The sequence below is a fragment of the Pezoporus wallicus genome, unplaced genomic scaffold, assembly GCF_028554395.1.
Source record: "Pezoporus wallicus isolate ANWC-B61680 ecotype Strahan unplaced genomic scaffold, APGP_CSIRO_Pwel_v1 contig_3952, whole genome shotgun sequence".
Classification (NCBI taxonomy): Eukaryota; Metazoa; Chordata; class Aves; order Psittaciformes; family Psittacidae; genus Pezoporus; species Pezoporus wallicus.
Genome location: NW_026635034.1, coordinates 13,863,422 through 13,878,384, shown reverse-complemented (window position 1 = coordinate 13,878,384; position 14,963 = coordinate 13,863,422). Strand labels below are relative to the sequence as shown.

Here is a 14,963-nt window from a genome sequence, read left to right as displayed (position 1 = left end):
AACCTACAGACAGCAGAGAGAAACAATAAGCTGAGGGAAGCATACAAAAAAAGATTAACCCATCCATCTCATTTGCCATTGCACTACCCAGATGACAGTTTGTCACTGAGCAGCTGTTCAGAGTGTTATGGGATCAAAAGAATTACCATTCCTTTAATTATATCCTTTTTTTGTCCTGACTGCTGCTTAGGCTGGTCTGCTCACATGAGGAGGTCCTTCCTCTGCAAAGGCTGGGCCCTACCAAGCCTTAGTTAATAGCACAGTGTAGGACAGAATGAGAACATCACTGAAACAGTCAAATGTCTCTTAAAATGGAGTGTTGTCTCTTACACTGTACTTGGCCTTCCTTAGAAACCTAAAGGTATAATTTTGCAGGGTGAATTGCGTGAAAATAGTTCAAATTATCTGACAGTACACACTGCTCTCATGAACACTGGAATACATGAACTGTGGCACAACGTAGGCAATAAAAGCTGAGTAACCTTACTTTTACCTTACATTTCTTTTTCCCAAGCTTTAGTCTGTATCTGCTTGCCATTTTGTTACTGTGCAGGGGCAACTTGGAGTGCACAATTCACCAGGAGAGGTTTCCTGGCTACACACAGTGCAACCTAAGCAGTCTAGTGGTTACAGAATAAATATATGTGGGCACACATAAGCCTGGTCTATCCCATGCTCCCAGGTCATCAGTTTTTTCACTTTCTCCCTCAAGAAATGGAAGCAAGATCAAAAAATGAAGTTTAGTTAAATGGGTGAAGGACACCCCTCAATGCCAATCCAGTCCCTGGAGTCCCAAATAAAGCTTGAGGGATTTTCTGGAGCACATACGTGCCATCCTTGGTTCCTCTTGACCCTCTCCTAGTACTTCACTTTTCTCCCTATGAAAAAGATGACATCTCCACAGACCCATTCCTTAGCAATGCTGGCAAAAAAAAAAAGGAGGAGGAGGAATATTTCAAACAGATACCAACCAGATGTGATGCACAATCCTTCAGGACAGGTTTTAGATCAGAGTTACGGGAAGGAATGTAACTCAGCCAGGCCTTCATGAGGATACATGACAGCAAAGTGCACTAGATATCCTTGCACAAAACATTCCTGAACAGGTTCTGAATTGAGTTTTTCTCACTGCAGACACTGTATGATTTCCCAATCACTATGTACAGGTATTTTAAAAACCCTAAATGATCCAAATAAACAAGAGTCATTTCTTCATTAAAACAGCATTGCTCACCCACCGAAACATAGGTTGTTTGTGGAGAGCACTTGACAAGGCAAAACTGCGCTAGCACCATTACGGTGTTATTTTTATATCTTTTAAAGAGGAAGGAAAACAATTGTCATGGTCTAACACCTAATGCGGAAGTTAATTCCTGCTGAGACAGCATATCAGATAGCAGACTATGTATCACTGGTAGCATCATTTCATAATAGAGGAAAAACAGAAACAAGATTAAACTGGTGGTGCAATATAGCTATGATGCTGAGGAGACGTCACCAAAGCCAGGATCAAAAAAAATGGTACAACATTGGACTCAGAAAAGAATACCTGTAGTGAAAGCTTAACAGCCAAAGAGCAAAGAAGCAGCAGTTGCTTCCGGATATGCACAAGATAGTAGCACCTCAAATCTCAGTGTGGGGACTTTTAACATCTGAAAGTAGATAGGCTGAAGTGGCATTGTATTTGTACTTTCAGAGATGATTTGCAACAGGTAGAGAGCACCAAACTGCATCCAATGCACTGCAAGGCAGTAAAGCAGAGCTTGAGGAGGAATGCTGCCTGGTTTGAGTGTAAGAGCCTGCTTCCAAAAACTGCCACATATGGCTGTTCTGATCTGTACCGTGAGTTCCTGTTTGATGTACTCTATTGTGGCCTCAAGAGCTCTTGTCCCTCGAGTAGCTTCATCTTCTACTGCTTTAACAGTCTTCAAAAGCGATGTGACATTGGTTACCATCACCTGAAGGAGACAGAAGTGAAGACAAAGACACATGATTCCTTCCTCCCATTTTTCAGAGATAGCAGAGTATGAAGCAAGGCAAATTGAGCTGGATAGGATTATTACTTCTAGTAGGGCCTAAGAAGCTTCATGAACTGCACTTGTTATGGGACTAAACACCAAATCTCCTGCTGGCCAGTTTCTGAAATAGCTCTGTAAGCTGCAGCACAGCTAGCTGCAGAGTGTCACCATCAATTCACAACATTTCCATTTCTCTTAGACAGATTGATTATCTTTGTGTCTATTTTTCCCCACACATCTTACACTGCAAGTTAAAAGAGATGTAAATTGAGGTATGGTATTTCTTGCTGAAAGGTACCCAGTACCATCTCTGCAATCACATAATCCCCCAGGTAAGCGAGCAGCCAAACACCAGCTTCAAATCCAAATGCAGAAACAGAATGAATGTTTCTGTTGCCAGTACATACAATAGTCCTGATGCAGAATGACCTCATCTTCACTGCAATAACTACACCCTTCTTATACCCCAGTATGTTGAGATAAAAATGATAGCTACAGTGAAAAAAGAAGAGACAGAAAGGACAGTTTCCTGACCATTATGACTTAAAACGGAGAGCTCTTCGAGGCCGGAAGAGCCAAGAAACCAGTTATCTTTACTAGATGAGTCATTTCTAAGTAGTATCTCAACAATATACTGTTATCATTTGCTCTGAAGAGAGGCACAAGTCTTACATATAAGCAATAAACACGAGAGTGAGAATAGCTTCCAGCCAAGCAAGAAGCTACCATGACACTCATAATGTGAAAGCAGAAGTAATATCACCTAAATCTCCATGTCTGGAAGTGTTTTGCCAACACAAAGCCACAAGATCTTTGTGAGGCCAATGTCAAAAAACATCTCAGGTGAAGAGAAAAATCAACATATCACAGGTATAGCGTAATCTGTGTGGGTTTTGAGCTTTGATACCTATATACTTCCTGGAAAGGTCTAGAAGAGAGAGATCAGAAATGCACAATATCTTACTGCAGAGTTATTGAAGGGTTTTTTTTTTCCCCTTCCCTCCTCAAGCCACAAGGTCCAAATAAGGAGGCCCCATGCCTATTCTGAGCATGGTATTGTTTAAAACGTAGGTTTTGGTACCATTTTATACTGGATAAGTTTTAGTCAATAACATTACTAAAGGAGAACCTACCCTGAAATACAGGCTGGCAAAAGAAAGCAGTTTCTCTTCAGTTCTTTCCATAAAATCACAAAAGTCACCTGACAGCCTACAAAACTGAAAGCTACAAGGAAACTCAATAGCATCTTATTTTGCTGTATCATCCTAGGATGCTAACGAAACAAAGAAACAGATGGGATTTCAGGCAATCAGGAACTGCTGAAATCCAAGCTCTGCATGTCTATCAAGTGCAATTGCACAGTTTCAAATAAAATGTAAGAATATGGCTTTACTTTAGCAGCACCCTTCAGCTGGTACATGGATGGATCATCTGCTGGTTTGCTGGCTGCTCCTTTGGTAGCACCAATGAGATCAGAAAGGGCTTTTGCCACATCCTTGATAGCATTGATCAGGACAACCTGTAGGAATGAGACACAGTTGTGAGGCTCAGGCAGGAAAGGGCAGACAGGACAAGGGTATGATTTTGGGAACACAGCTGAAAAACCAAATCTACTACTGGTCAAATAGTATCTCCCTCCCTCTACTCCAGTAAACACGTTGTGTTCTGGATATTTCATACAACCAGTCAGAAAACAAAAGTGACTACCTCCCATGAAGACACTGAAATGCTGACTGCAGGTAGGATTTCCTTCCTGTGAGCTTCCCTAAGAGGACATTTACTTTTCTCCATGTTCTTCACCTTTTGGGTGAAGCGGGACAGGAGCAAGTTTATAAGCTTACCGTCTAATGCTACAGTTATGTACTAATTCTGAAATCACCTACTGAAAGATCAAATGTAGTTGTTATGGCTAGGTGTTAGAGGGAGATGGTTTTCCATCAGGAAAAGGAAGCTGAGCCTCTGAGGATAATACAGAAAAAAAGCCTTTGAGAAAACTACAAAATTAAATGCCGAATAACCTGGTTGGCCTTACAGTCAGGAAAACTCAGACCTGGAGCTACTGCATCCTAAACCCAAGCTTAAAGACAGAAGTCCTAGACAAAATACAGACACTATAACAGGCTTCTTAATTATTTTAGAGTGTTACTGGAATAATGAATAATTCTCTTCTCCAAATCCTTCTCCTTTTCCCTTTCCACTAGCAGAAAAGCAGATGTTTCAAGTATTTTGCTGGAATCAAGAAGAGCTTATTTCGAGGAAAATACTGAAAGACACATAAAAAATGAGAGAGCTTGGAAAGAAAATACAGTGTGGAACACAAAAAAGAGTGATATCTAAGTGAATCCAGAAAAGTCTCAGATGAGACGAGCCTTACTGTGTTGCTTAAAAGCAAAAGTCCCACAAAGCATTATCACTTGAAAACTGTCTCTGGTCTCTTTAAAAGTATCAGAAAAGCATTAAAACATCTCACCTGTGTTTCAGGGTCATCAGATCCCAAGCTAGCTGCTCCCAATTTTACTACCTCAGCAAGTTGAGTGATGGTGTTAGCTGACGACTGAGCTGCTTGGGCCAGTTTGTCCTGACTCGAGGCAGCACCAGAAACCAGCAGTTTTGTATCTTCCACTAAAGCTTTTGCAGTTTTCAGGATATTTTCCCTATAGGGAAAAGAGGAAGCAGTGAAGGGAGTAGAAAAGGAGAAGAGGAAAATAACGTGCTTTACAATGTTATGGTGACTAACAGTTACCAGAAAGAGCTGATATAAGTCATCATGGCAGTGCTCACTCATGATACTAGACCACAGGCTAGCTTGCAGTAAATAAAGTCATTTAGAAAGAAAAATAAGTACTACACCTATTGCAACAGTAGTACGATACTTTGGGCTAGATGTAAGGCAGTTTATTAAAATGACTCTATCTTGAAAAGAAAGGAAGTAAGGCAGTAGTAGAAGACAACATTGCATTGTAGCACCAGAAGACAATCTGGCCATGCTGTGGGGAAAGTAACAGCTGTCAAGCCTCCATCTTCATCAGCATATTGTAAGGAAATGAAAATAATGATTTCTGAGGAAGGCAGTAGCAAGAACAGCAAAAGGAATAGAGAATGTGACCCAGTCAAGGCTCATCCCCCCATATACATGTTTTGACATGACAAGACAACAAATCCAAAGCAATGTCTGGGTAAAAGAAGAAACCATTTTTGACAAGTAAGTCAAATTAACTGAGAACCAGAACCATATTCATGTAAAATGCCAGCCTGGAAATTAATGACACCAGTATGGAAATCCCTGACTGACAGTCGGCAGAATAGTGGCAACTTACACACCACTGCATCTTTCCCCTTTCTTGAGTAACTGGGAAGGCAGGGAATAAATACTGGCCATGCAACTGTCACATAGGCCAATTAGGCTGTAAAGCAGTAAGTCAGTGTCTTGGCTGTGAAGCCTCAGGTTTTACTGCAAAGGAAGTAACAGTAACATGCTGCAAATCTCTTAACATGATGAAAAATACTGTGGGATTAATTTGTTGCAGATGTGACTTGAAGGGAAAAACAGGCTTATCCCTGCCAAATGGGAAAACGTGTGGCATAGCCATGCCATTGCCATCACTGCCGTCCACAATAGCACTAACCATAAGCATGATTTAGCAAAACAAACAGCCAGTCAAGAACAGCTGTTGGAAAAAAGCATACAGAAGATTCCTCTTTAATGACAAGGACAGCTAACACTGGAGTAACAGCACATCTGTGCAGTGAGATGGCTTGAACATGGTAAAACAAAGCCACAACGACAGTTGTGGTCTGCTGCTGGGAGTGCTCTCAGCAGATGTTCCCCAGTTTTTTCAAATTCCTTTCTCACAGAAGTAACCAAGGTGAAGTTTGCTGTACTTCACTGATACCCCAATCCTCCTGTTTCGTTTCTCACTCCACTGACCACTCAATTTTATCCATGGGAATGCAGGAAGGCAAAAATTTATCTTCACATGCTGGTTACTTCTGCCACTTCCACTATTCCCTGTGCACACATTCTTCCATCTTTTCCAGTTACACTGACCTGTGGTCTGCAAATGATTCGTTGTTCTCAGCATTAAGAGTTCCAGCAGTAGCAAACATGATAGTGGTGTCCAGATCTGCAATTATCCCAGATACTGCACTAGCTGCAGTAATACAGGCTTGTGTACCTTTATTCCCTGCCTGAAGAGCGGATAAAACTAAGGAGACCTAAAACAAGATAAAGCAACAAGGTGGTCATCAGAAGAAAGCCTCATTAGGGGACATCAAGCTCAGCAAGCTTGTTAACATGGCTGGAATCAACAATGGAAATTCACTCCACAGTACCATTTTGCAAACTGTAATAAAACTCTTCTCCCCCTTTCCCTAATTGCCCTCTCTGTGCAGCAGTCATTGTGGTGACTAAGGATTGCCTCAAATTAAAGGGGACTTCATCTAGGAAGTCCACTTTTCAGACAGAATGATCTGTTCATCATAAGACGAAGCACATCGGTTATAACTTCCTTGAAATACAGAGGGAATATAGTGAACTTCTGCCAGGATAAAAGTCAGAGCCAAGAGCTGTCACTTTTTCCCTAATGTGCAAATAAACACTGTCCTCAAGCACCCCAGGAGTCATGTACAGTACACCGATACAAACTTTAACATCAGAAAAATAGAACTCTGACAGCACTGACTAAATAAGCTTAGATTTGGTATATTTATTATCCCCCACCTGGGGATATGCATACTGACTTCTAGCAGCACAGTTCTTTCCCGAGGTTCTCTCCACTTTCTATGTTGTCTTACCTTTTCCGTGACAGCACGAGCACATTCTATCAACTCCCTTTTGGTGTAGCTGTCTGTTGGGCAAATCTGCAGAGCTCCAGCTTTTTGCACAAGAAAGATACAGCCATGGCCAAGTTCTTGCACCCGGGTCCTGATCTGGAACCCTATCTAGATGGTAAAGGAGGTACAGGGAAAAAAGGAAGCAAGAGCAAAGTGAATAAATAAACGTCATATGGGTACATTCTGTCACTACAAATGGAAACACAGTCACTCTGCAGAATCTTTATTACCAATATCCTGCCCATTGCTACGCTCTCTGCAGAGATCAGAATAAAAGGACAGATGTGATACTACCTACTCATGTAGCACTACCCTACGAAAGGCTCACTGATGAGAAAGGAGCACTACTGAACCAGACCAAGGACAAGTGTACCTGATTCAAGTGCACACAGCTTCACCCCATTTGAAGAACACTGCTTCATCTCCCAGCACTGTACTGTCAGCGTGAGCTGTGTTTAAGGTCTGTACAATTGGTACCCCAAAGTACACATCTACTCTGCGCTGCTGAAACAGAGTCAAACAGTATATGACTGGTTTTGAATCTCACACAGAGTTTCAAGTCTCCAGAACTGACCACATACAGGTGGAGCACTGACATGTGGAAAATCCTGCCCTTGCCACTTCCCATTTATTAATAAACTTACAGCATAAGCTGCATGGCTCCTGCTTAGAAACACGTGATAGTTTTAGTCCCTACATGCCCTTAGGCATATAAGTGTGTATTGGGATAAGTAAGCAGGAATAACAGCCATTAGTATCACAAACAATTATTTCAACTTCAGGCAGAAAATAACATGCAGAAATGGTACTTCAATTTAACAATATCAAACTGAGAGCAAGCTGCTGCTTTTCACATAGCTACTGAGCATGGAACACCCAAGTAGCCTACCAGTGGTGGAACCTAACTACAAAGACAGAAACTCTTCTACCTAGATAATCTTATACATCTGATGATGGTGAGATACCCTCTTATCCAATCTCAACACAGTCTATCTGTGCTCCACAATCAGAGGCACGCAATGAGAAGAGAGGTGAAAGAATTTCTGTAATTGCGCTCAGAGAATATGCAGCAACCACTGTAATGGATTAATGCAACTGAGGAGAAAAGTCTGTATTCCTCCGTTAGCTGTTACGGGCAAGAAGTAGTGCATCTGTTGGCCCATCAGGCAGAGCACACATAGTACAGACAGTACTTGTGTTCAGAAGGGGCTAACGAAGCAAAGGCAGTGGAAATGTGTTCACTGCAGTCATTTTAGACCACTGCAAAGACACTGGAAAGAAAATTAGTTACCCAATGGTTCAAAACCTGTTATCTGTCTGGTCATACAAGGGATGTGTCACATTTGTCAATGGCTGCAAATGTGTTGCTGCAACTGAGTGAGGTGAATGTCCCTCATCGCTTCATATTTACTGTATGCTCTACCATTAAACAATACCCATGTTGATGCCACCATGTGTAGAGAATAAAGAGGTCTAAAAACTGCAGACCTCCTCTGGTTCTGCTGTAGCTGCAGCCATTCGGCCCTGGAGAGCCAAATGCCCATAGTCATTGGTCATTTGTGATGCAAGTCCTCCCAACTCCTCCGGGTTAGTAACCGACTTAGTCATCTGGAAAAAGAACACAGGCGAGAGAAAAACAAAAATGACAGGCGTGAGGATAATTTGTTAATACACTCCAGCTCAGAAGCACAGTCATTTCTTTGGCCACACTGATGAAATGGGGTAAACCTGTTGCCATGTAAGAGACCTCTCCCCCAGCAAGAATTCCATGAGGCAATTCAAGCAAACATGCTTTATTAGAGTCATGGTAATCAGGCACTTGCAGAACATAGGGAGCAATCAAAGAGCAGCAGTTGGAACAGATAAATCACTCTTTGACGCAGCAGGGTGATGGGCCAGGTACACAGTCACCTGGACTGGGCCAGGAAGCAGGTTTGGTGTCACAGCCAGAACTGAATCTCTCTTCAGAATAAGCCTGACTTTTAACAGAGATACTACTTCTTTCTTCAGTTCATGTTAGTAAAAGTGATGGAATTCTATCCTTGGGGGAGAACTAGTTTTAGAGAAACATACACTGTTTGCCAGTAAGCTGCAATGTCATAGGTAGCAGAATCATCAACCTGTCTTGACGGCAACAGCAACCAATTTTGTAAAAACTGTAGCATACAGCAAAGTCCCCTTGCCTCCCTCAAAAATGAGCAAGGGAAGGTACTCTTCAGAAGGCAAATGTGGTAGGCACTACTGCGAAACATGAGTTAAGAACATCTCCATTCAACAAGTGTCCTGTCTTCTTCTGTGCAATCCAGGCAAATCACAGAAACACAAGAAAAGAACAATGTGAGATGTTGTTCTCCATTCTGAATTATTACGGGGGTCTGAAAACACTGATATTATTTCACACACTAAATGAAACAGTAAGTGTGAAAGAGTAACAGAGTAACCTGAAGTTGTCAGCAAACATGAGGTAGTATTTCAGGGACAATTAAAGAGGCTGATGAAGAAGTGTGTAAGTAAAATGTTTTCCTTTTATTTGTCACAGAAAATGAGCCAAATGAACAGGTTCTGTGCAGAAGAGCCAGAAAAGGGTCCAGCACTCCTCCCGTAGAGGGCCACCCCTATGATCAAGCCACTAAGATCCAAGAGTGAATCTGACAAAATCATCACTTCCTTTGTTCCATTACCCATAAAGAGATATGGGCATTGAAAATTAGAATTACACAGTTTCACTGCACTGTGCAAATCACTCCGCCTTCCCTATGTACACAGAAGAGTTTGTACTTTGTTCTAACCAAATATCTTACCATTTCCTGTGCTGTTACAGCAATGGCTTTTGAATATTTCACCACGGTGGTCTGATAATCAACAAATGTTCCCTTGGGATCTGGAGGCGTACCTTCATCCAGCTGAAAGGAAGAGGGAAAAAGTTTGGCAGAAATAGTAAGGTCATAACCAAAAGCATGCTTTACACTTAATGATGCAATTGTATTATATATTCATATTTATAATCTCCTCTGTCTCAAAATATGCAAGTGCAGAAAGTGCATGAGGGTGTATGGTGAAGCTCAGACAGGACTGTAGCCCATGTTACAAAGATGCAGAAAACTGACAGTGCAGAATAAACTCTCTGAAAGCAGTTTGCCTCGGGGTTGCCCTGCTGATCATTTAGGAGACTAACATGAAAGATAAGTAGGAAAAGGAAGCAAAAATAAGAGGCCAGTTGACGTAAGACTGCACTTGAATGTCAGCATGTTACCGAATAAAAACATGTTGCATTAATTCTACTGCCAGGTACTGTGCAGGTTGTTAATACACCAAACCCCACACATCCATCTGATTTCACATCTGCAAAATCAAAGAACCTTGAGGTTTCCTGCCATAGCGTGTCAGCCATCAACCATCGTTGCTGTCAAGAAGCAGCAGCTCTTCCAAATCCCTGCAATGCTGATTGGCTGTAAAGGGCAAAACAAAAGGGGGTCTGGATTTCTGTACTCACCTTGCTCATTGCCTCTGCTATCGAGTCCACCATGCCTCCGACCATGCCTACTTCACTTGCAGCTTCATTTAGGGTAACCATGATATCATCCACAGCCTCTTTCATCAGCTGAGCAGCCTCAGTGATTGCATCATGAGTATGGGATGCCTGGAAGAGAGAAAAAATGAGAAAACAGTGATCAGAGACAATTCTGTGCACAATCAAAGTGTGACTCAACAGTGCAATTAATGAAGACAGTACAATAACAGCTCTGAAACAACAGAGCAACAAAGGGAAGCAACAAAGACAAAGGAAGACAAAAGTAGCACCAGACCATGACTAAGTGTACTTCCATACCCCCTTCCCCAAAATTTTCAGAAAAGACCCATATAGACATATGAACAACACCACAAAATGTCTGCCATAAAAAGGAAGAAAAAAAAATAGTGCCACTAAATAACATCTCTAAAAAAGTTTGTAAAACCCATAAGGAATTATTCCACAACAAAGGGTTTTCTAAAGCTGCAAAAGGAAAAAATACTAACCCGCCAAAACATCCATCTTTGATAACAACCTACTTATGGGACCTGCTTGGATATTCATGAAAAACTCACCAAAGAAGAAGAAAAAAGCCCAAACCAAATCCTAAAACAAATGTAAAGAAAACAGCAATAAAACCAGCAGGGAGCATGAGCATCCCTCAGAGAAAGACTCAGGAAGAATGCCTGAGGTGAAAGCATTGGTGGTGGGTTTCTCTAGTAGCAGACAGCATAGACACTTGCCGTTAGACCACAACTTTGTGCCTTGTGAAGATGATGTGCACCTGACTGCAATCCTGTCTTCCAGAAGTGCCTGCTTGCCACTGACAGATGTCACAAGAGCTGTCAATGGCATTCTTCACTGCAAATGTGTCCCTGTGCCAGGCAATAGGTAGCAGTTGCTTTCTGTGATGCACCTGCTCTCTCCCCGCACCCACCCACCTTCTCCAATAATCCCTTCATCACACACAGCAACCATACCTTGGGGTTTCCTCCCCCTTCTTTGGCAGCGTACAACATCTGTAAGGCAGATTCTGCTAGTGTCTTGCTCTGGTCCAACACAGTCATCTGTTGCTGATGATCCAGTGTTTTGGATGCCATGCCAACTGCAGCTAAAACCAAGGGTTCGAAGTAACTTGCCAGCTGCATTACCTAAGAAAGCCAGAACAGGAAAGCCATTAACCCTGTTTCTGAGGTGTAACCCTGATTAACCACTGGGCCGTGGGTTAGCTCAAGCAGCACACTGTCCTAGCGCTTCTGCACCGTACAGCATTTAGTATGTTTTATGTGCCAGCGTGATTGCATCTCCTCTCACCTTCACATCCCTCAATGAAGCCATGTGTCTCCTCCCTCAGATGCAGGTAGTCCCTCTTACTCAGATGAAACCCTTTTCAAAATGTGAGCCACATGCTCAAGGGAAGTGCTGTGGACTTTGGACAACATTTATCTAACAAGCAGGAGGAATGTGACTCTCTAACTACCTGTATCTTGGCAATCATGATTTATCGTGCACCTCAAAGGGCCAGGGAAACCGAGAATAAAAACTGTGAATAGTTGACACTATGAAATATTTTATGGTTATCCAAAGCTAAACAGAGTTACTCAAGTCCTGGAGACAGGAGAACCTATGTATATACACAGCTACTAGTTCCAGCACAGCCAGAGGCAGGGAGACCTGTAACATAGCACTCTGCCCTTCCACCCTTGCTTTTCCCTCCCTTCATTTTTCCTTTGACCATGAACATGTTCCTCACCAAAAAACCTCAATGAAAGTATCTTTCCTATGATACAGGACCCAAAATATAAACAGGTTATTTAGTCTCAGCTCCAACTACTTGAAAATCTTTGATTTTTCCTCCTCCACCGTGCTTTCCTCTGGTCTTTCATAGGAAATGAAAAAGCTGCAAGATCATTGTCTTTCCTAACATCCAGTTGTCCAAGACTTCAAATACCTTTGTAATGGTAGGTCAGTACCTTGTGCCCAAGCTGAGCTGCCTCTCCCCGAGCTGCAGTAGCTATGGGATCGATGAGATGGCCAATTTCCTGGACAACTGATGTCAGCTGCTCCTGTAGAGCCTAATATAAAGAGAAATTGTCAGTCACCCTCACAGCTGTTCTTTTATCAAGTTGTACCATATCAGAACAATCACCCTCAGACCAACCAACATACTCGGAACACTGTTCAAATGACCCACTACATCAGATGCAGAAATCCAGCCAGCTTGATACTTGCTCATTTCTTCTCCTTTACCCTGTTTCAACAAGAAACAGGGTAAAGGAGATAAGCCTGCCCCTCTTTAAATCTGTAATGGCAAGAGAAACCAGCAGGAGCTCCAATTTAAACAAATACAGCACAAGAGCAAAAAGCTCTCCTGTATATTTTGAAGCTAACATGAGAAATCCACTCGTAAGAAAGACGAACGCGAAATACAACATCTCTGAGCAACAGAGATGAGGACTGAACTCCTGACTACCGTCTGCGGGACAGGGGCATAAGAAAAGCATGTTAGTGAGCTTGTTGAGACATAAATAACTGGCTGCTAATTCCAAGACACTAAATGTCTTGGCAGCCACTGAGAGTTAGCTCACTCTCTTGAAAGGCAAGAGAAGAGAGATACTATTTTGTCACTTTGTTACATTCCATTTGCCTTATAAATAACTGCTATTTTCAGTAACAGTTCAACATGGTGTCCAAGATGACTTCATCATTGAAATAGAAAAGAACTATACCTATGACCTATTTCCTGTAGTAAATTCTTTTGTATAGCTTCATTTAGTCTGAGATGTTTCTAGTATGTCGCATTACAGCCCAAGAAACTGCTGGAATACACAAGTAGACATGTAGTGTCAGGAAGCAATAGTACAGAAAGACACAAAATACCAAGCTGAGAATCTGATCACGAGTTGCTGACTTTTTGTAAGCAGTCTGGCGCAATGGCCCTTCTTCTATGAGCTTAATAGGACAGGATTGATCTACATTAAACTGAGTGGCAGCACAGGAAGCTTTTTCATGATAACCTATCTACATCAACTTCAGATCTCATTTAACTACAAAATAAGCATTAACAAAAATGACATGGACATAACTGGACTTCTAGTAATAGATCAGTTTCAGAAACATCCCAACTTCCACATTGCAAGCCAGCAGAGAAACACTATCAGTTGGTCATACCAGCACAGGAAATCAGAGAAATATATTGATGGTAGTTAAAAATAACTGCTTTCACCCCTGCTTTTACCTGGTGATTCTGGTATCTTCCCAGAACTGATACACTTCGTTCATCATGTGATTTTGCCTAGAAACATTCCAGTAAGAATACTTCTCCTTTCACTGGCAGTAGACTGCCAGTCTACTGAGCTCTGCTCAGCTCCAGATCTTCATATGGCACAAAAAGCAGCAGGGTAAGCCAGGCTGCTAAGCGTTACTCCCTCTGTTCCTGCGCTATCTCCCGTACCTCAACTGAGATGTCATCCCTGGTGGCCAGACTCTGACTGACAGCTGCAAGGGAGGCTTGCTCGATGTCTCTGATGCATCTGTTGATCCCATCAATGGAGAAATCACACTCCCGCTGGCCAGGGGCCTTGTCCCTAAAAGATAGGGAGAGTAAGCTGAGCATGGTGGGGAGGAGGCAGGTGCTTCAGGAATGCACACCAGTGTACTTCTTTACCTGACAACACATGAGTCACATGGGAGGACAGCACAAGGATAAAAGTTAGCTTTGTCCTGCCTTCTGGATTCTGATATATGTACAGAGTACTCTGCACGCTGTCATATACACACACTGCTCCTCTCAATGATCACACGGAAAAAACAACTGTTGCCTCAGAAGAAATGAGCTCGGGATGGACCATAATGATTAACACCATTAAAATGCAACAGACACCAGGAAAAAACATTTGTGATTCTGTACAGTGCCACTGACTGCCTGGGAAAAGAATTCCTGAAGTATTAGGTGTTATGTTCAGTCCTAGGTTTCTTTCAACCAAGGTTAGTTTCCGAGTACTTTGTCCTGACGTGCAGCTTGCTATTTCAGCACAGTTGTTATCAAAGATCAACACTCTGTGTTTCACTGCTTTTATACCATTTTGATTTAATCAGTAGTAAGAGGTTAGGCATAGAACTACACTTGAAAATTTTCATTAAGAAAGGGACAGGTTTGGCCAGAAAAATACAGATTTTTCACTTCCTGCTACAGCATTCTATGCTGCAGGGTGCTGGAGTCATCAATTATGATTAAACACCCAGTGTAATTTGGAGATACTGTGCATCACAGAGTAAGTCATTTACATTAGTGAAGAATACCACAGTGCTAATGGCCATGTGGTATTATTCTTTATGAGCAGGTACTCAATTATTACTGATCTTGTTATTAGAAAAGACATACCTGATAGAGGTGATAAGACTCTTGATAGAATCTGAGACAGTATGGGAATGCCCAGCTAGTACAGACCATGTAGGAGGGTCTTTTGGATTGATAGCCAGAGAACGAGCAGTTTTGATCAATAAAGATGAGCTCTCCAACATTGTTTTAGCAGAAACTAGAATTGGTTCCTGTGCTCGTGATCCCTGTGGTCAAAAAGGTACAAGAACACAACGTTTTA

At 42.1% G+C, this 14,963-nt stretch overlaps 1 protein-coding gene across 1 annotated transcript in view; it reads right to left on the bottom strand.

Annotated features, from left to right (window-relative positions):
- The window catches only part of TLN2 (talin 2), a 149,006-nt gene that overhangs the window by 23,814 nt on the left and 110,229 nt on the right, over window positions 1–14,963 (bottom strand). The window contains exons 39-50 of the mRNA XM_057399395.1: window positions 14,747–14,928; window positions 13,817–13,949; window positions 12,336–12,437; window positions 11,343–11,513; window positions 10,345–10,491; window positions 9,653–9,754; window positions 8,340–8,459; window positions 6,813–6,959; window positions 6,067–6,233; window positions 4,489–4,672; window positions 3,412–3,537; window positions 1,842–1,958 (exon numbers count right to left, since the gene is read on the bottom strand). Coding sequence (XP_057255378.1) covers window positions 1,842–1,958; window positions 3,412–3,537; window positions 4,489–4,672; window positions 6,067–6,233; window positions 6,813–6,959; window positions 8,340–8,459; window positions 9,653–9,754; window positions 10,345–10,491; window positions 11,343–11,513; window positions 12,336–12,437; window positions 13,817–13,949; window positions 14,747–14,928 — 1,698 coding nt within the window. The remainder of the gene's footprint in view (window positions 1–1,841; window positions 1,959–3,411; window positions 3,538–4,488; window positions 4,673–6,066; window positions 6,234–6,812; window positions 6,960–8,339; window positions 8,460–9,652; window positions 9,755–10,344; window positions 10,492–11,342; window positions 11,514–12,335; window positions 12,438–13,816; window positions 13,950–14,746; window positions 14,929–14,963) is intronic.